The sequence below is a fragment of the Condylura cristata genome, unplaced genomic scaffold (genome assembly GCF_000260355.1).
Source record: "Condylura cristata isolate star-nosed mole 26May11 unplaced genomic scaffold, ConCri1.0 scaffold00004, whole genome shotgun sequence".
Taxonomy (NCBI): Eukaryota; Metazoa; Chordata; class Mammalia; order Eulipotyphla; family Talpidae; genus Condylura; species Condylura cristata.
Genome location: NW_004567105.1, coordinates 7,740,030 through 7,760,295, shown reverse-complemented (window position 1 = coordinate 7,760,295; position 20,266 = coordinate 7,740,030). Strand labels below are relative to the sequence as shown.

The 20,266-nt window shown below is 42.3% G+C and overlaps 2 protein-coding genes across 2 annotated transcripts in view; both read right to left on the bottom strand.

Annotated features, from left to right (window-relative positions):
* Positions 1–297, bottom strand: part of PRDM4 (PR domain containing 4) — a 39,931-nt gene extending 39,634 nt beyond the window's left edge. The window contains exon 1 of the mRNA XM_004675716.2: positions 240–297. The gene's annotated coding sequence lies outside the window, so the exon portion shown is untranslated. The remainder of the gene's footprint in view (positions 1–239) is intronic.
* Positions 298–2,561: 2,264 nt separating this feature from the next.
* RTCB (RNA 2',3'-cyclic phosphate and 5'-OH ligase) overlaps positions 2,562–20,266 on the bottom strand; it is a 20,385-nt gene continuing 2,680 nt past the window's right edge. Inside the window, exons 2-12 of the mRNA XM_004675714.2 lie at positions 19,861–19,939; positions 18,405–18,472; positions 17,144–17,243; positions 15,734–15,890; positions 13,415–13,571; positions 12,301–12,460; positions 10,208–10,383; positions 9,528–9,716; positions 8,747–8,857; positions 7,592–7,711; positions 2,562–4,487 (exon numbers count right to left, since the gene is read on the bottom strand). Coding sequence (XP_004675771.1) covers positions 4,380–4,487; positions 7,592–7,711; positions 8,747–8,857; positions 9,528–9,716; positions 10,208–10,383; positions 12,301–12,460; positions 13,415–13,571; positions 15,734–15,890; positions 17,144–17,243; positions 18,405–18,472; positions 19,861–19,939 — 1,425 coding nt within the window. The 3' untranslated portion in view covers positions 2,562–4,379. The remainder of the gene's footprint in view (positions 4,488–7,591; positions 7,712–8,746; positions 8,858–9,527; positions 9,717–10,207; positions 10,384–12,300; positions 12,461–13,414; positions 13,572–15,733; positions 15,891–17,143; positions 17,244–18,404; positions 18,473–19,860; positions 19,940–20,266) is intronic.

The window sequence follows — 20,266 nt, the reverse complement described above, 5'->3', positions numbered from 1 at the left end:
AATGTGGAGGAAATACAGTAACACAGAGAATAAAGCATGGACGGTCTTGCACTCAAATTCTGTCACTTGTGTGACCTTGAAAAAGTGACTTAGCTTCCCTGAGCAGCTTTCCTCATTTGTGAGCCAGGAACACTGTTGACCTCATGGAGTTGCTGTGATGGTTGCTGTGATGGTGTTCACTAAGGGCCTGCCAGCCACCCACTGCTCAGGAAACGGTGTGTGTGTTTACTGTTACTCACAGGTGTGATGAAAATGGCAGACTCAGGAAAGGAACAGTGAAGGGTGCTTTCAGATGCACTAACTTTGGAGTCTTTGCTCTTCAAGTCTGTTCACATTTCTCTGAGACTGGTGGTCACTCTGAGTCACTGCTGCCATGCAAGGCGCCCTTTGTGATGCAGTTGCCAGAAGGCGGGGTTCAGTCCACTGCAAGGTACCAGGGCCAGCAGGCTTGGCCCAGGATTCAGTGATTCCTCCATGTGAGCCAGTGTCTCTGATGTGGTCAGTTGACGGGTTTGCATTGAGGAGCAGTCTGTCTTGCTGACATGGAGGAGTCAAACTCCCAAGAACAAAGGAGTTGAACCATTCTCAGAAGGTGACTTCTGAGCGGGCTTCACACTGAATTGGAGGTTCCCTTTCCTACACTGAGGGCGTTGGACCAGGTGGCAAACCCAAAGTGATTGCTTGCCAGTTCAGTTGCTAAGTCATGTCATGGAAGAAATAAGGAGAGTAAATACTGCGGGAACATTCTTGAGTTGAACCTGCTCCTAGCAAGGTAAATTTCCTGGGCATTCAATGGGTTTGCACTGACATGAGATCTGCATTAAGGGCTAAGTCACTAGAGAACCACATAAACACTGATCTGAATAACTCTGCAATTCACGCTCGTCCAAAAGTTTGGTAGGATAATTACTTAGGGCAAACAGGTGTGAAGCGAGACGGTGTACAGAACTGAAGTAACAGCATCTACATCAAAGGATTGTTTGGAGGGCAGTGACTAACTGTAAAGGGTTCAGACCAGAGCCTGGCACATGTTATGTAAGGGTAGCTGTTTTCATTAACATCAGCACTTGTCCAAATATACTACTGAAAATACACCAGCACAAATACTAACTCCAATGGATGCCGTAGGTCATCTTTACTCTGCAACATTGAACAAGCTTAAGTGAGAAGCCTGACTCCATTTGTGCGTCCACAGTATCATTTATCTTTTTCCCCTTGACCTCGCCAGACTGAGACTTGAGGACAGAGGCCACAGACTGGCCCAGCATTCCGGATAGAGCTTGGCTTCACCTAGTACGCAGCACTTGCTAAATAATGAGAGTGAGCCATTGAAGCCAAGATGGTTGTATGCTATTATATCCTGCCTCGTCTTCCTCTCTCATCCAGGAAGCAGAGCTATACTCTAAGCACCACGGTCAATCCTTCCGCATCTTTACACAGGGTGCCTTTCAAATGTCCCCTCTGTGCCTCCTCTCGACAATTCCGTGAGTCCATCTTCTGAACTCCTACAGCACTTCTTCAGTAGCCACCTAGACATCCTGTGCTACCTTCAGTCCATGTGTCAAATTCCAAACTCAAAACATCTTTGGAAATGTTTTGCTCAGCCCCTCCTGCCTCCGGGGGGGCACCCACCTTTCAGCACAGCTCGACAGGCCCATGGCTTTCTTTCTAAACTTCCACTGCCTAATTGCTATACCAGCTAAGAACATTTTGATGGCAAGAAAATTCAAATCAAACTTAAGCACAGAGATACTTCTGTTTCTCTCAGGGAACAGATGCTTTCAGGCAAAGATGAGTCTGCAGTTAAAAACTGATGTCACAGAAACTGCTTTTTCTACCCCCCAGTTTTGTAGATCTTTCCAAGATCTCCATTCGCATGCAGGTTGCTCATGTGGCAAGACAGGCCCAGAATTCCTCTGCAGGCTCTTAGCAACTGCTAAGGAGAGTACCTTCTCTGGGTCCCCGAGACCTCCTGAGAATAGCTTTCATTTTAACTGGATCAAATTCCCCAGCCAGTTCCTGGGCTGGGAGCTGGGGGCGGAGTATCCAGGTCTGACTGTAGCCATGGTGGGGCTGAATGACACACATGAATGGGGGAAGCGGATGGGGTGGTTCTCTATGCAGTGTGACATCTGTAGAAGAGGATTTGTGCTGGGCAGGTTACAAGCCAAGGAGAACATGCCACAGTTTGAGAGACAGCAGAAACTATTTGAAGTGTGTGACACAGGCACTGAGAACAAAATTAGAATTGGCAAGACTCAGGCGAGGCAGGCGTCAGAGACGGCAGTGATTTCTGGGTAGCAGTGTCTTCTCTGAGACTGGGAAGAGACAGGAAAGGAAGAAAGATAATGAATTAACATGTCAATTTTGAGATGTTTATGGAGTCAAGTAGGTGGTGACGTCCAGCTGTGAACTGCAATGTGGGGTCACCAGTCAGGTAATGGTTGAGGTCACGGGGACCCATAGGCAGGAAGACAGAGCAGCATCTCAGGGCCCACTTGGCTGTGTGCACGGCAGGCAGGGGTGTTTGTACTCAAGGCAATCAAAACAGCTGGTTGCTTCAGTTTCATTTGAACATTTATTTTTAAAGTTCTTTTTTTCCTCCCTTAAATGGGAAAATAACATCTTTAGAACAAGGAAAGCAGTGTTTACACCTTTCTTTTTTTAACTCAAAATATTAACCATTACCATCTACTGTTAAGAAATGAATAGGGCCAAGTTCGCTAGAAATGCTACATATAAAAAGGCTTATAAAGCAGAGGCCACTGCACAAACCACTCTCCTCACCTGCTCCTCTCACCTTCCTGAAGCTAACTTTCAAAGCATCTAATAAAATGCACCTAAGTATTTAAGGTGAGCTGCAGCATTTCTTACAATGACATCAGTTAGTTTTCGGAGAGGCTCTCGCTTTGAATTACGTTTCAAATGATGTGTCATCAGGCAAGCCTCGTCAAGGGAGTCCACAGACACTCCAGTGTTGCCTCATCCCCAGAGAATCTACACCTGCCAGAAGCCTGCCTTACACCTCTAAGTGGCTTTGGTGTTCACTGTTAACATGTGTCCTTAACTTACCTGTGCAGAAAAGCCGCGGGTTCTGCCTGAAGGCCTGAGTCATCTATGATTACTGTATTAAGATCCTCATTTATTGATAACTTTCAAACTCTACCATCAAATGCTCATGTCACTGAGTGTGCAGTGTGAAGACATGCGTTACGCTATTTTACAACATACGCTGGTCAGAGGAAGCTTCCTTTCTCCAGCCTTCTCAACAGCAGCCTCTAGAGATGCTCCACTGGGAGCTTTAATTATAAGTTGAGAGCTGTTTCATGAAGAAAATATTTAGGGCGAATCTCTGAAAACAACCTGGGAGAAAATCTGAAAACACTAAAGTAAATCATGTTCTAATTGTCCTAAGCTACAATGTATTTAGCACAAAATGTAAACAACATATTGCAATTTAATTAGCTTTTTCTATTTTACTGGCTATTTAGATTCTCCCAGGGCCTTAGTCAGCTGTAATTTTAACATTTGTAGCACAGTATAGAGCATGAATGCTGATTAGGTGGCACAGACTAGCCAGCCTGCCAACAGACCAACTGTCACATCACGGCTGTGATCGTCTAGCACTTTCGTAATAGCCTGATCAGGAATGCAGAGATGTTCAGTATCACGTGAGGGTCACTGCTGCGCAGGCACCGTTCAAGTTGGACACTAACGAGCTTGCCAAGTTGGACACTAACGAGAAACTCCTGCAGATAGCCCTTTGCAGAGAAGACAAAACCCACCTTAAGCTTAGAATGAGAAAGGTGGCAAGTCTATGAAAAACTGGTGTCTCTTTTGTGTCCCTATTTTCAAACCTTCTATTTCTATCTATGATCTTGACATGACCCCAGCGGTACTCTCCAAGTAAAAGTGGTATTTAGAATTTGGCTCACTGCAGGAGAAGTGGGTGGATAAAGGACAAACTGACAGAGGGAGAGAAGAAAACAATACAAGCCTTATTTAACAGAACATTCTTTGTGACACCCCCCAGGTGAATGTAACAGAGCCTTGTGTGAAGAAGTTCGTTCTAGTGATTAGACTTACATGACCGTGTAAGGCTTATCCCCACCCCCTAGTATCTGCTGAAAATCTGTGGGACAGTAAGGGAGGATGAATATGAAAGCCCTTTCATTGGGGGTGATATGACTCCCCCCAAGTCATCTAGAACACTTGCTCCTGAAAGCAGTCACATCCTGCCAGTCATTTCTGATGCAACAGGCAGCCATAACTGCACGCAACGGAACCTGTCAAGTCTCTAGAGGCTGATGTCTAAAGAGTGTCTCAGTTCAGTCCACTTCAGCGAGGGCCAGGGGCACATGTCAGCCTGGGTCAGGGTTCTAGCCTTTGATAACAGCAATCGGTCTCAGTTTAATGGCCTTCTTGCTGATTCCAGCATCATGGCAGGTGTTCACCACATCAGTCACATTCTTGTAGGACTCAGGAGCCTGCAGGAGAGGAGTTAACAGTAAAAGCCTACTTAGGATGGAATCGTTAGAAGCATTCAGCTTCACCTGTAATGAGGTTTTGTTTATCCTTTCAAATATGCAAAGAGTAAAAGAAGACTTAGCTCAGTGCTGGGAAGGAGACTAGTAAGATATCTATATCTATATATATATGTGTGTGTGTATGTATGTGTGTGCACATACACACACATATACACGTGCCTGCATATATATATATATGTGTATATACACCACACAAAATTCATTTCTGAATTTCTGGAGCTCCTCTTTCTTCCCACCACAGAACTTATTTCACCACATAACCACCACTCCCTGTCATATTAACAGGATGTTTAGGCTTCCAGAAGTCACTCCTTTCCAGCACATCCCTCATTCCCTTCTGATTTCTGAAACTTTCCCACTGAAGCCTCCAGAATTCCCATCCAACAAGTCAATTGTAAAATCTCCCCACCTTCCCCTTTATGAACGTTCCCCTTACCCCTTGTTCTTTCTGAAAGGTGGATGTCCTCTGAGTATATTACTGATGCTCCCAATTCTCTGAAGTAGCAGCTGCCGTCTCCTAAACTGGGTCACGCCACTAGGCCCAGACGTGACACCAGTACCTTTGCTCTCTAGACCACTCTCCGTTCACCCCTAGTTATGAATCTCCCAGTCATCACTTACACTACCTCTTACCTCTTCCTGAGCAATTATCTGCTAGAGTTTGAATCAATCCCCATAATTACTTGATGATTTCTAGCTTCTGGCCACTGTCACTGTCGCCTGATAAAGGTCTGAATGTTTTCAATATCTAGGAAGTGAACCGTTTCAGTACTTGGTTTCCTAGTCTTTGATTTCTACTCCTCCACTGCTAACCTCAGTTTTTCACTCCTGTAACTCGTCACTGCCATTGATTATAACTCTCCCATTATCTCAGTTTTGAGTACCCCTGGCCACCGACCAGAGCCTGGATCTGCAGCTCCCCACTCACATGCTCCACCACCAGTAATCCTTTAAGTACCTAAGACTTACATTCCTTTGCAACACCCTCAACAACCTTGCTTTTCTTTCATGTACACTTGCAACCTTGAGTAAAATTCAACATCTTTTTTATGCCTATACCTACAGAGTTGAAATGTAGATTAAAAAAAACAAAACAAAAACAAAACACCCAACTGCTGAATTTAGCTCAAGTGGGCCCTTGGTGTTGTCTGGCAATCACCTGAAATTTCAGCAGTCACTTATGCTTTCTCTCTCTTGGATGATTATTCATAACCTTCTCTGCACGCTTTCTATTAGCTGCTTATCTAACCTCTTACTTCACTGAGCAAAAATAGAAGCAACCAGAATAGAATCTCCATGAGATTGATACCTTCACCATACCTCTGCTTATCTGCCCCAGATCCCATCTCTTCTATCTAGTGAATGTCAATATTCCAGTAATCCCCTCGCCTCCGCTTGCACATAAATTTCACTTCTAGATTCTTCTCTTTAACAGGTAAACACAGTAGTCAGATCATGTCATACCATTATCTCATAGTAAAAAAGCAAAAGGTTTTTGTAAAGGAAAACCCCCCCGGGTTTGGCGCCCCCTACCCCTCGGACTGCATATGGCTCATGCCACAGTGGCCTCCCCAAACATGCTCTGTGTTCAGAGGTTTTCCCACTTCCAGTTCTCTATGCCTGACACTGGACACCTACAGTCTGCTCCCTTGCTCCCTTCAGGTCTTCACGCAAACATCACCTCTCACTGTACTTAAAACGGCATCATTCTTACTGGTTCTGATCCCCTTTCCCATTTTTACTCTATAGCATTTCTTAACTTAGCATCCAAAGCAGCACACCTTGTATTACTTGCTAAGTTCCATAAGGAAGGATTAGGAAGGGATTTATGTTAGTTTTGCTCACTGCACTATCCATGGTACCTAGAATGCTGCTTAACTGTAGCAGACATTTAATATGTATTAGCTGAACCGGGTGAATGAAAACATTGTATGCAAAATATCTAAGTAAAAAATATACCATATGTGAATAGTGCTTATTTCATTTTAGTGGAATTAGATGTTTCATTTGCTTTTTTTGTATTTTTAAAACCTCTTATTAAATTTGTGTTATTCTTAAAAATCAGTGGGGAAATTAAGTTGTTTCAAAAATTGAAGTTTTGTCAGACCCTTTGGCTCAATAATTCTATTTTCTGAATTTCAAGCTATAGTTAAAAAATCTGATTAAAAAGTTTCATGCATGGGCCCTCCCTGGTGGCGCAGTGGGTTAAAGCACAGAACTGAGAAGCTAAAGCCACTTCCGCATGAGTTCGATTCCTGCCTGCCCCTGAGGTGACCACATGGCGCGGCAGACCTCTCCTGACCCGCCCACTGCTCCCCTCAGCAGTGTACTTCGTCGATCTGCCTGTTCTGCTCCCCACTCTGTTTCTGGTGAAGCCTCTTGCCGCCCTTGACCTCTGGACTGTACCCCAGCTCTGTATGCATAAATAAATAAATCTTTAAAAAATTAAAAAAAAAAGTTTCATGCATGAAGACACTCACTACAACTTGAAAGTATCTGTCAGCTAATACCATAACTACGTAAAAATTATGGGGAAAAATGGCAGTAAGTATGCTTAAAAAGAAAGCTGTGTTAGGGCACTGAGTTTTCAGATGACCATTTTTCTTTTCTCTTAAACTCTGGAAGGAGTTATATGATTTGTAATTTAGATATGTAATAATATATACATAGGATTTAAAAATTTTGCTCCGTTACTCAAATAAAACTGTCTCCCTATTTCCCCGATCTTTTCAAATGTGCTTTCAAATATAAATGTATGTAGACAGCTGTGCAAAGGGAAGACTAAAGTGCCTCAGCTCAAACTATTTCTAAAACTTAATATGCAGATGGACCATACACCTGAAAGGTAAAAATATTTTTCATGGACCTGGCTTTTAAACACCAAGCAGAAGAGAAAACAATGATAAACAGTGATTGAGGTTATTTAAAAAAAAAAAATTCTTGTTAGTAAAACATAAAACCCAATTTTTGTTAATATAACCAAAAATTGTGGGTTTTGTGCACTGGCTTAAACAGTTTTATGTATTTATCAAAGTTTCATTTACCTCTTCCATAACCAGCTTGGGTGAGGCAACGCGAATTGCAATGCCCATATCTGCCAATTTGTCTAAGACATCCTGGAAATCCAAATTACGTCGAGATTTTGCTCGGGACAGTGCACGGCCCTAGAAAAGGAAGAAATAAACTTCACTTTATAAGTTCTCAGCTCAAATTATGTGCAATCCCAGAAAATATTTAAACCTCCAGGGAACAAACAAGCAAAACCTCAGGATGTAAAATTTTCTTGATTTCTAAAAACTAAACAAAAAGTTAAAAACAAGCATTTTTTATTTTATAAACCTTACTATATGCCTTTTATACAAGCCTCATTCTACCCATTTGGGAAAAAAACCTTCAACTTAAAGCATTCTTTATTGAAAGATTTAGTTTTATGTTTCTAATTACTGTTAATATCCATTCAATACATTATTTTTAATGTAAACAGTATGTATGTCTACACAAAAACTGTGCTCTCGGTGTTTTAAAAGTCTGTTGCCCTTAGCACTACGACATGCTGGGAACAGACAGCTCTGTGCTGGAGGATGTCCAGAAGCATCCCCGGCCACCACTTATCAGCAGCCCTGCTGTGAAAATAAAACATGCCAGACGGGAGAAGGGAACCTTACCTTGGTTACTGGAACACGGCAATGCCCGTTTGTTTACATACTGCCTGTGGTTACTTTTGTGCTATAATGGCACAGAGACCATATGAACCAAAACGGCTAAAGTAGTTGTTGTCTGGAACCTACAGAAGAGGCCCTGTGATGAAGTGGGTGTGCAGTCCTTGCATATCTGCTCATGAGGGCATCTGTCCCCCAAATCTTGAGCTGACCCTCTCAGTCAGAAATTATGCAAATGATCAGTTACAATTAATTGCTGAGATAAACTGTGATGTAAATTCGCATCAGTTTGCAAGTATGACTAGTTTTGTCTGGATTTTCTGGTCTTGCAGAGATGTGACCCTACAAAGGGTCACACTGAGATACCAGGTGACCCCACTTAGGCTACTAAACAGCTTATGTTATGGAAATAAATTCAGGTAGAAGACAGATCCAAACCTCACCTTTGTTGACACTCAATTAGGTACATAACACCTGTCAAAATGTAAACAATGACTGAGCAGAAAAGAGCATTTCTAAGTAAATTCCTGTTCTCCTTACCGCTCCATGACAGGTTGTTCCAAAAGTCTCAGTCATGCCCTGTTCAGTGCCAGTAAGAACATAACTACAGGTTCCCATGGTGCCACCAATCAGCACTGGTTGACCTGTGAGCTGAGAATACAAACAAATTGGACATGTTAACAAATCAGGAAAGCAGGAACCTTATACTTGGGATGGAAATTTCCCCTTCCACTGGATGGAGAATTGTGGGAATAACTAGGGCCTCTAAATGCCCTGCTCTCACAACTACATTAAGAATTATTTGCTTTCTCTGGTTAAGTGGGAGGAGAGGGAAGAGGAAAGGAAGCCCAGGAAAGCTGCCTAAGACAAGTAATGTAACAGTAAAGCAAAACTGGAAGGTGGGGAAGGCTACCAGAAGAACATCGTGGGCAAAGCGGCTGCTCTCGCCAGGCTTCCGTTTGCACATCTGTGAATGGGCAGGCGAAGGGGGTCTTTCTGCTGCCACAGCCAGACACCAAAAGGGCAAGCAAGAGGCACGGAACAGACTGAGTCTGATCCTGATTCTTTCCCCATCATTCTTTCCCGATCATTCCAAGGCCGTCAAGAAGACTTCAATGGGCATGAGCCTCTCCGACAGCACACTGGGAGCATGCGGAGTGGGAGGACGAGTCACTGCTTCAGAGAAGAGTGGAGGTAACGGTTCTCAAGGGCAACCGATCATATCCCCTCACAGTTGCCGCTTTCCTGTTTAACTTCACCCATGGTTAGAACGCTAAATCGTGCCCCCACTGCTTAAAATCACACACGACTTAATACATACTTGGTAATCAACAGCTATGAGGGGGTGGTGCGGAGGAAAAGCGCGGGTGGATCCCTTCCGGTGTACTAACAGCGTCCGCTCCTTTCCGTCCACCACATGCTGTTCCACTTTGGCAATATTGTGAGAAACGTCGTAGATCACATGGAGGTCCAAGTCGTCAGGGGTTGTGTTGAAGACCTTGGCAAAAGCCTAAGAAGAAAGTCGACATTAAAGGCAGGCAGAACCAGGTCTCCAGAACGTCTCCTGTGGAATTCAGTTAGTCTGTTTTAGGGAGTGAGGATGTAAGAGTGCAAAAATTAAGCTTCATGTAAAGGACAAAACTACATTTTAGACTACAAAGCAAATTCTTTTCCACTGATTGCAACTGACTGGGTCCTCTTGCTCCTACCCTTCAGAACGGCTTTTTCCTCAGCTTTCTGAATCTATGCAGATGGTATGCCTATCTCTTCTGCTATGAAAGGCATATTTTAGGAATAATTTTCTTTTCTTCCTTCATTTCCCGTGCCTGATAACCTGCTGGTTTAGTTGAAGGAGATACCGAAGGTGTGGACACTTACCACTATTTTATTACATAAATTTCTCAAACCAAACTCGAAGATTTTGATCTGAACAGACTATACTCCAAAGCATCAATTGCATCATAAATATAACTCAGAACAGAAGAGCAACTCTGAGTGTACCTGACGGGTTAAGAAGGTCATGGAAGAGCGGTTGACCCAGGCATAGTTGCCAGCAGCTGCCATTCCCTTCAGGTAGTCCTGGCCCTCAGGGGATGCGATTCGAGCACAAGCCAGCTGACGGTCATTGACAATAATCTTGTCTCTCTTCATAGCCTTTTCCATAGCAACCAGTGCATCTGGAACGAGAGAGGAGCAACAGGTCATTTTCCCTCTGGAGTCCAGAGTTATGGACTAAAGATTGCCTACACTCAAACCCACTCATAAAAAGCAAGTAACATACAACTTTTCCTTCAGTGTTTGAGTCATCAATTTACTTGGTCAAGATACACTTATGGAGACAGAATCTTCTGTCAACTGGATACTCCTAGTTCTGTGGGTGCCAGACAACATCCACCCACTAGAAACTTGTAAGGGAATGAGATGAGTTCCTAAATAGCAAGATAGTCTTAGATACTCCTTTCTTGGTATGTGAATGAGTAAGAACAGCAAAGATAAAATATACTTTTTTATACCATAGTTTAAAAAAAAGTGGGAATTAAGTGGCTAGATCCTTTGCTGAAAATCAAATCCACGACCATGTGTAGGGAATACACAGCAGAAAGTCAAGAAACATCGTCAATATATCCTTCAAATAGATTTAAGTATTCTAAAGGGTCAGACAGGCACAAAGCATTAAATTCCCATAGGCTGACGAGTACATACAAGACAGAACTGTAATATGAAATGTAAGATCCATCATAAATTTCATGTGTCCATGTTTTCATGTTCATAAATCTTTTCATATATTCTACAATCATCCAAAGTAACCTTCCCAGTATTTCTCTACCTCCAGCTTTTATTAAAGTTTTTGTCACGAATGTCCTTCACGTGTGGCTATCCAAATGGCCGGTGTCATGTGTTCATAACATCTTTTTATTTTCTTTTTCTTTTTTTTTTTTTTTTAAGATTTACTTATTTATGCATACAGAACTGAGCAAAGGCCAGAGGTGCAGGGGCAGTGAGAGGCCTCACCAGAGACAGGGTGGGCCGACTGATGAAGTCCACTGCTGAGGGGAGCAGCTGGCGGGTCAGGAGAGTCTGCTGCGCCATGTGGTCACCTCCAAGGGCCAGAGGTAAAACTTGCATTGAAGTGACTGCAGCCAGCTTGCAGTGCTGCTCTTTATCCCACTGAGGGCCCCCCCTTTTTAAAAGACTTATTTATTTATGCATACAAGAACTGGGGTACAGGCCATAGATGTGGGGGTGAGAGAATTCACTAGAGATACTGTGTAGCAGAACAGGCAGATCTACTGAAATACACTGCTGTGGGGAGCAGCGGGTGGGACTGAAGAGGTCTGCCACTCCCTGTGCTAAGGTACTGGACGATAAGCATACTCACTGAAAGATGCTAAGATCCCCTGGACAGGGAATGAACGTGTGCTGCAGTGGCAGCAATAGCTTCATAGTTCTGCGCTTTAACTCCTTGCGCCACCACAGAGGGCCCCACTTTTTCTTTTTAATAATATAATAGTTATTTTACATCATTTTGTACATTTTTTCATCTCAGTTGTAACCACTTTTTCTTTTTAATGTACATGTTTTTTCACAATCCGAGGGAGGAGCTCTGGCCTTTTACATTACTGAATCCACTTTAATATATAATCTTGCCGAGTAAGTATCTCAGGCATATTTTTTCACTGACTGTCTCTATCACAAACTCCACAACTGAAGGTCTTCTTTGCCCAAAAAGTAGTATCAGTAAGTAAAGAGAACAACTGAAGCTGATGTTTACCGAGCGCCTAAGTGCAGGGGACTGACTTAAGTACTTAGTGTATCCTAGTTCATTTAGCCCCCTAGATACCATACAAAATAAATCTTATTCTCACTATTTTCTGATGGGGAACTGAAGGTCCAGTGAAGTCATTTAATTTATTCAAAATCATATGTTGGTTAGGAGAACCAGTGTAAAACTCATGTAGTGTAGTTCCAGAACTTCCTTCAATTTCTTTATGGCTTCCCGCAAAACATATTATTTTATGGTTCATACAGCATAGTTCATACAGCACACAAACATGTTTGTTGGTTGCAAGTCAAAAATCAGGACCAAAAAATACCTGTGGCTACTTGGTGGCCCAATCCTCTGCTTCCACTGTGGATCATGACACACACCTGTCCCTTATGGTCGATGCCCATCTTCTTAGCAGCATACTCATTGAAAATCTCATCCACAACCTGGATTTCTGCATAGTGGTTGCCTGCTCCCAGGGTTCCCAACTACAGGGGGGAAAAAATAGATACAATTTCTGCACTGGCAAAATGCAGCTCTACTGAAGGTGTCTTTTTCTTTATTCTTTTCCTAATAAACCCGCTCTTTTAAAATGTTAAAAAAAAATTGATAGAACAGTCTCTACCTTGGTTTAAAAATATATCCATTTGAAAAGCAAACAGGGCACTCCCTGGTAGCACAGTGGGCTGAAGTGCAGCACTGCAAGCTAGCAGCAGCCACCCCAATTTGAGTTCAACCCCCGCCCCAGAGGTGACCCACACGGCACAGCAGACCTCTCCTATTTTGCCCGCTGCTCCCCTCAGCAGTGTACTTTGTCAAGCTGCCTGTTTGGCTCCCCACTCTGTCTCTGGTGAATCCTCTCACTGCCCCTGCACCTCTGGCCTGTACCCCAGTATGTAGGCACAAATAAAACTTAAAAAAAGAAAAAAAAAGGCAAAGAGCCAAAATGAATCAACATAACTGAATAAGTATATAGTGTCTTATGTAACAAAATAATTTTTCTAAGCCTTAGAAATCTGAAACAATACTCCACACAATAAAAACGAAGCAGCTCCTGATGTTTACTGTATCATCTATATGAGGGATACATATTTGAAAAGCCTCAATACAACAAAATTCAGACTATTAAATGGGTGCTGACTATAATGTTCTAAGAGGGGATTACATGTCAATGAACACATGAAAATCTTAAACTTTATAATCCTACCCCATTTTTCTTTCATCCACTTTAAATTCACGATATCTTGTTCTATTTTATGAATATCTGCAAATCCCTGAGGGTTTTTTGAAAAGAATACAGAAATATAAGCAAATTAATTTACTTTCTTTTCAGTATACTGTGGAAAAAACCTGGGGATATGTTAGAGGAAGATAAGTGTTTTTTACCCCAACAAAAACAAAATATGCAAGAATGAACATGTTGACTCTCCAAAGAGCGTTACCTGAGGAAGGCCTCTTTTTTTGGCTCTCGCAGACACCTTATTGGGGTCAGCTTGCAGCATTCTTCCGTACTCTTCACAGTGCTCCTTGTCTTCAGCCCATGCATAGCCTTCTCGCAGGGACCAGTCTACTCCCATCTCCAAGGCCTCCTCTAAGTCCCTGAGTAGTGATAAAAAAAGTGCTAGTCATTTTACAGTCACCCAAGATCACAAAGGTGCACCATGTCTCAAAAGGAAGGCTATCTCCTATGTCTGAGGTACCATGCTAGACACAGAGTTCATGCTCTTGGCCACTCCAGTTTTTTGAGGAAAACAATTTCATAAATAATCACAACATAAAACGGTAAACAGTGTATCAGAGATGATTACAGTTTATCTTGACATTCATATAGCCCACTGGAATTTCCAAGCCCACTGGAATTTCCAAATCCTACCTCTATTTGATTTGCCTACTACTGAATTCTGAAGTGGTGGTTAAGCAGCTAAGGAAAATTTATAATCATAACCAGCTATCACTATCTACAACTTTTCTTCATTAATAATTTGTTTAAAAAAATTACAAACAGGCCCTCCCTGGTGGCGCAGCAGGTTAAAGCACTGCACTGAGAAGCTAAAGCCACTTCCGCATGAGTTCAAACCCTGCCTGCCCAGGAGGAGACCACATGGCCAGAGGAGACCACATGGCGTGGCAGACCTCTCCTGACCCGCCCGCTGCTCCCCTCAGCAGTGTACTTCGTCGATCTGCCTGTTCTTCTCCCCACTCTGTCTCTGGTGAAGCCTCTCACCGCCCCTGAGCCTCTGGCCTGTATCGCAGTTCTGTATGTACAAATAAATAAATCTTAAAAAAAAAAAATTACAAACAGTAAGTAAAGCTGTGCAAATGTCCTCAGGCAACACAGGTTAAAAATCTATCCCCAGGGCCCTCCCTGGTGGCGCAGCGGGTTAAAGCACTGCACTACGAAGCTTAAGCCACTTCCTCATGAGTTCAATTCCCGCCTGCCCTGGAGGAGTCCACATGGCGAGGCAGACCTCTCCTGGCCCGCCCGCTGCTCCCCTCAGCAGTGTACTTCGTCGATCTGCCTGTTCTGCTTCCCACTCTGTCTCTGGTGAATCCTCTCACCCTCTCTGGTGAATCCTCTCACCCTCTGCATCTCTGGCCTGTAACCCACTTCTATATGAATAAATAAATAAATCTTTAAAAAAAAAATTAAAAAAAAAAAAAAAAATCTATCCCCAACCTCACAAAAGTGCGTTGTGTTTCTCCTGCACCTGCACTATGAAGCTGAGAAGCATCTTTTAAGCCTTTCGGAGGAAAAACATTTATTTCATGTTCATTTAAGACCCAGTCCTCTTCCAAACTGCTCACTGGAGAGAGCAGTTCCCTCCCCCTACAGCTGGTTTCAAGCATGATTCATTAGGGTAAAATTCCTATCTAAAATATTTGAAAAGTTATATAGGAATTTATTTCTAAGATCCAGGTGTTTGTTATTTATCCCTAGCAAAGTGGGGCTGCATGTCAGGGACCACGTGAAATTACACACTAAGTATTTTCCAAGATACTCATTCTCACTTGCTTTACTCCAAGTTCTTTTTGGTGGGAAGGGGAATTTGTAGCTAAAAACATTTGAATATTAATGTAGGTACATATATTTGAATAGAATGCAAATTTCACATGAATTTCAAAGTAAAAAAGAAAATGTTAAGGACATGTAACTATTAAGCGCACCATTTTGTGAAGTTTAAGGTGCAGTTTTACACAAGCTATGACACAGTCCCCAGCTACAAGGCGGTAAAGTTGCTCCCTCACTTTACTTCTCTCCTTCAGAAACATTTAACACTGAGCGGAAGCACACTGCCAGTATTATCACTCAAACAGGTGGTCACAGACAGATACAGGCCAAGTAACAAAACAGCACTGAGGTCCAGAATACAGCCTCTGAAACCAAAGGTCCTTGGCTGGAATGCTGGCTTTCATTCACGTGCTGATTACTACCTTTCTAAACCTCAGTTTCCTTCCTTGAAAATTAGGCATACTATTAGGGACTAATCTAGATGAAGCAGACGACACATACAGCACAGCACCGTACATGATATGCTCAATAAACGTCGGGGTGTTATTCTACTATAAACACTACTGTATGCCAGAGGCTGACTAACATCTCTAAGAAATGGGCTGGAACCTCAGCTTACGAAACCAATTTACGACTACTTCCTGAAGAGAAAGCAATCCATCCTCTTTCCTGCGTGTCCCACGTTGGCATGACCACGAGAGTCGTGTGGTTGTTATTTCTGACTCCCTTTCCTGCCAGCTTGTGCTCTTACTTGGCATTCATTGGGATGACACCCTTGGACCCCACGCCAACAGGGATGTGGTCGAACATAGCTTGGGCAAGCTGCTCCTTCACAGGCTGGACATCACTTTCATCTAAATTGGTTCTCAGCAAGCGTACACCACAGTTGATGTCAAATCCTACCCCACCTATAAAAAGTTAATCAAATATTAGCAAAATCAGGTAGTTGAGCAATTAACTATGGTTTCCCACTATTATTTACAGGATTAAAATAGCAGCCATTTATTTAACAATAACTGTTTTAAAATACTCAACCAAGTTGTTCTCTGGGTACAATCGGGTGACATATTCTGAAATCATTTAAAGTGATGTATATACTAACAGTAAACAGTTACTTTGTGGAACAAGGAAGTAGAGATGAACAAGTAACTTCTAGATTAGAGAATAAAATATGAATTAAAATGTCTCCTCTTTTTTTCTTGGCCACTCTTGTAAAGGGGCTGTGAATTCTATTCTTTCTCAAAGAACCAACTTTTGTCTTTGTTGATCCCTTTTCTTCTTCCATAATTTGTGCATTTCAGGCGCACATGCTCTCTCATGCTCGCTCTCTCCCCATTTCTATCCAAGTGTAGCACTAACAATATCCCACATAGACCAAAGTGTCTTTTATTAACGTTAAAATTATTTTATAGGTTCCATTACGGAGTTTTTTGATTCATGGGTTATTTAAAAGTTTACTGCTTACTTTAAAAATACATGTTTTTTCCTACTTGTTCTTGTTATGCTCAGCAAAGGATTGGTCCCCAAAAATATCTACCTCTGTTCCCCGCTGCCAGAGGCACAACTCCTCAAGGTGTTATTTAAACTTTACTTTTTTCCCCTCCCAGACCCTGGAAGTAAAGTTATTACTTCTGATGTGCAATACTCTCAGTGAAAAGCATCCCACAGAAGACTTATAGAATCAGAGGTGAACTATAATGAGTAATGACAACGAGGGCAAAAAATTATCAAGTATTTCCTATAAATGCCTAGCACTTTATACACATATATTGTGTACGTGCCTAGCATTCTTTCAAGTATTTTACACAGATGACCTCATTTAGGCCCACAGTAATGCTCGGTGACAACATCAGCCCCAATGTGCCCAGCAGGTAATTAGGTGCCAAGGAGGAGACTTGACAGAGAAGTGTTTCAGTTTGTTTTATAGTCAATGTTTGATTAGTGTCTGGTATAGAGTAGGAACCCAAGCAACTGCCTATCGTCTTATTTTATATAAATGCTTTCCTTGGTGTCCACAGTTAATTCTCTCTGTAAACAAGAGGAAAGAGATGCTAGAATATACGACTGAGGATACACACACAATAAGCACTTATTCTCTAGCTCGGAAAGGCAGCGCCTCAGAGAAGCTACACACCTGACAGCAGGCATGCAGTGACCTTACCTGGGGACACCACCGCTTCAGGGTCATTCATATCAAAGGCTGCCATATTCCCAATAGCAAACCCATAACCCGAATGGACATCAGGAAGTCCAATAGATCGCTGAAAGGGAATTAAATAGTAGAATCAGTTTTTCAACCTGGCAAGTCTGCTTGTGTGACGGACCTGGTACTGCTTCTCAGTAAGCCATGGGCTGAAGCCTGTCCCTCATAGGATTGTAGGCTCATGGGCGTTCTCACTGCTGCCTGTGACTGTAGGCGTCTCTCTTTTTTCCTTTCTCCTTTTTCTAATAAACATGTCCTTTTAAATTGCCAAAAAGGATTTTGTTTCATGGGATTTTCTGTTAGTGGAAATTAGGTGCAAAAGCTAATCATAAAACTAGATATTGAAAGGAAAAAGCAGCCTTTAGAGTATGACCAATAACCAAGGAACCTAAAACAAAGCTTCAATCTGAAAAGATGTAGATGAACCACATACTAATTTCAATGTATTAATATATAATATAGTTTAAAGATGTTCTCTACAAATACTGACAATTTGTGTGTGAGCCAGATTAAGAGAAATATCCGATTTTGACGGTCCTTGGCACGCATGCAATCATAGACAAATGTAACCCATTCGACAGTGGGAATATGCTATGCTGTCTACATCTGGGGTCTAGAAAAGGATGCTGACTGTGGATGAATGCAGGCGAAACACGTGGGGAAATACTTTGTCCTCAAATGTACAAACCACATCTTTTTACCCCCTGCCAGTGCCTGCCTAGCATGGTACCTGGAGAAAATGTTGAATGGATTCATCTCAACATCCATCACAAGTGGTGGGCAGTGGCGGTGACCACCCAGTGCTACCCTCTCACTGACACTACCCTCCATTCCAGCCATGTCCAGGAGAGATATACTGTCGTCCCTCCCTCCTCTCTCCTCAGTCCTAACCTTTAAACCTGTCACTCCTCCAATCACCTTCACAAACGGAGCCAAGTGAAAGCTACCAGGGCAGCAGTACATAACGATGATGTACCATGACAAAGAAATTAGGAGACATAAAAACAACTTCAAAGGTTCCTGAATGCTTACAGATTCTAGTCAGAAACAACCAGAGTCTAAAATGTTATCTAAGCTCGATAATTTAAGTCCCATGATTGTTTCTAGATGGTGAAAGGTTGTCTAGTTGCACCACTGTCATCAGGCATAAGTATTCATCCATAGCCACGAACTTCAGATTCTAGGAAAATGAATGACTTAAGCTCTGGAGTGGACTCACATGAACAATCCCAGGCAGGGCTGCCACATTGCCGATCTGTTTCATGGCTGGCAGGAAGCCACCAACACCTGAAGACATAAATTGTGTATTAGTAAAGAGGACACATTCAATGTTTACCAGTAAGTATGTTCATGGTCTGGACTGCACTGAAGGAAGGGGCAGTAGTTAGCATGACCAAAACGACACTGCACACGGGGCCATCTGAGGCAGAATGGGCAGCACGTGCACTGAACAGCGAGGGCAATCAGACCAGTGCTAACGTGTGGCCAGTGTTCTGGGCACAGCCGAGAAAGGGCTGCTTGCAAATATCACACTGTGAGATATAAAACGTAACCATTGAACGCTATGCTGCCAATATAAAACATGCATTCTTTCAGGAGTTCATATTACTTAAAAAAACACATCAACACTGGTTTTAGTCTAAGCAACAAAAGAGGGCAATATTAAAGAGCTGGGAAATCACTGGAATGAGAACTGAAGGTTATGGAGTTTAATCCCAGATCTGTCGCTTGTTTGCTGTGCTATTTTAGACATATCAGCAAACCTGGAAGGGAAAGGGTGAGGTTTACTTTGTCGATTAAATAATAACAGGGTTAAAACCAGTTACCTATTCCACCATCATTATCTGGGAGCACTGTATGTTTATCTCTAAATCTTAGTGAGGTCCTGATGGAGAAATTTAGTAATTTTATAGGTGAACTAACTGAGGTTCAGTGAAGCTAATCAGTGTCCTGGTTAAAAATACTGATTTTGGGCCCTCCCTGGTAGAGCAGCGGGTTTTTAAAGCACAGCACTAAGAAACTAAAGCCACTTTAGCATGAGTTTGATCCCCGCCCCAGAGGTGACCCACAGGGCACAGCAGACCTCTCCTGACCCGCCTGCTGTTCCCCTCAGCAGTGTACTTTGTCAGCCTGTTCTGCTTCCCACTCTGTCTCTGGTGAATCCTCTCACCACCCCTGCACTTCTGGCCTGTACTCTAGTTCTGTGTGCATAAATAAATAAATCTTAAAAAAAAAAAAAACATACTGACTTTGGGGTCAGACACTCCTGAATCTGAAATTCTGACTCTGTCACCAAGATGTTATATAAATTTGGACAAATTAAAATAATCTCATTGAATTTCGACTTACTCATCTATAAACTGGAGATATCTTCCTTTCAGAGTGACTGTAAGAATTACCTGTGATAATCTATGCAAAGCATCTGGTAAAGTGCACAATAAATGGTAGCTCTTGTTATTATCAGTCAAGGTTAGCTGCAATACCAACCAGGTCTGCCTAGGTCCAAATGGCTTGTCCACAGCTAGGCGGCTAGCAATGCCATCACAAATAACAGTTTTTTGGTCTTTCTTTAACAATATTTTTGTATTTTAGAACTAATTATTTGGATTATCATTTTCTTTGGGGGTCACAGGGAAGACCTACTTGAGCTGCATGTAAAACTCTAATGTACTTACCACCACCTCGACAAGCATTCCTTAACTCCTCAAACATTAGTTTTTCCAGAGCATCGTTCACATAGAAAACTCCTTCAACCTGGTACCAAGAAAAGGAGAAATTATCTGAGTACATGTACATGATGCATAGGGACTGGACAGAATACCAACACTGTATGCAACATTCACTTTACTTTAGTCTTTTAATAAAAGGTTCTCATATTAAACAAGCAGAAAACTTCCTATCAAAGTATAAGACGTTCCTATCTCTACATCTAAAAACTGTGTATCCTGTGATGTTTGCAATTATCTTGTTTATTCTATCCTCAAAGCAACTTTAATTCTTAAGCATTCAACAGATTTTATTTTTGTGTGTGAAGTCTTCCCTATGATCTCACTAAAGTCAAAGGTCTTAGAACTTTTGTGC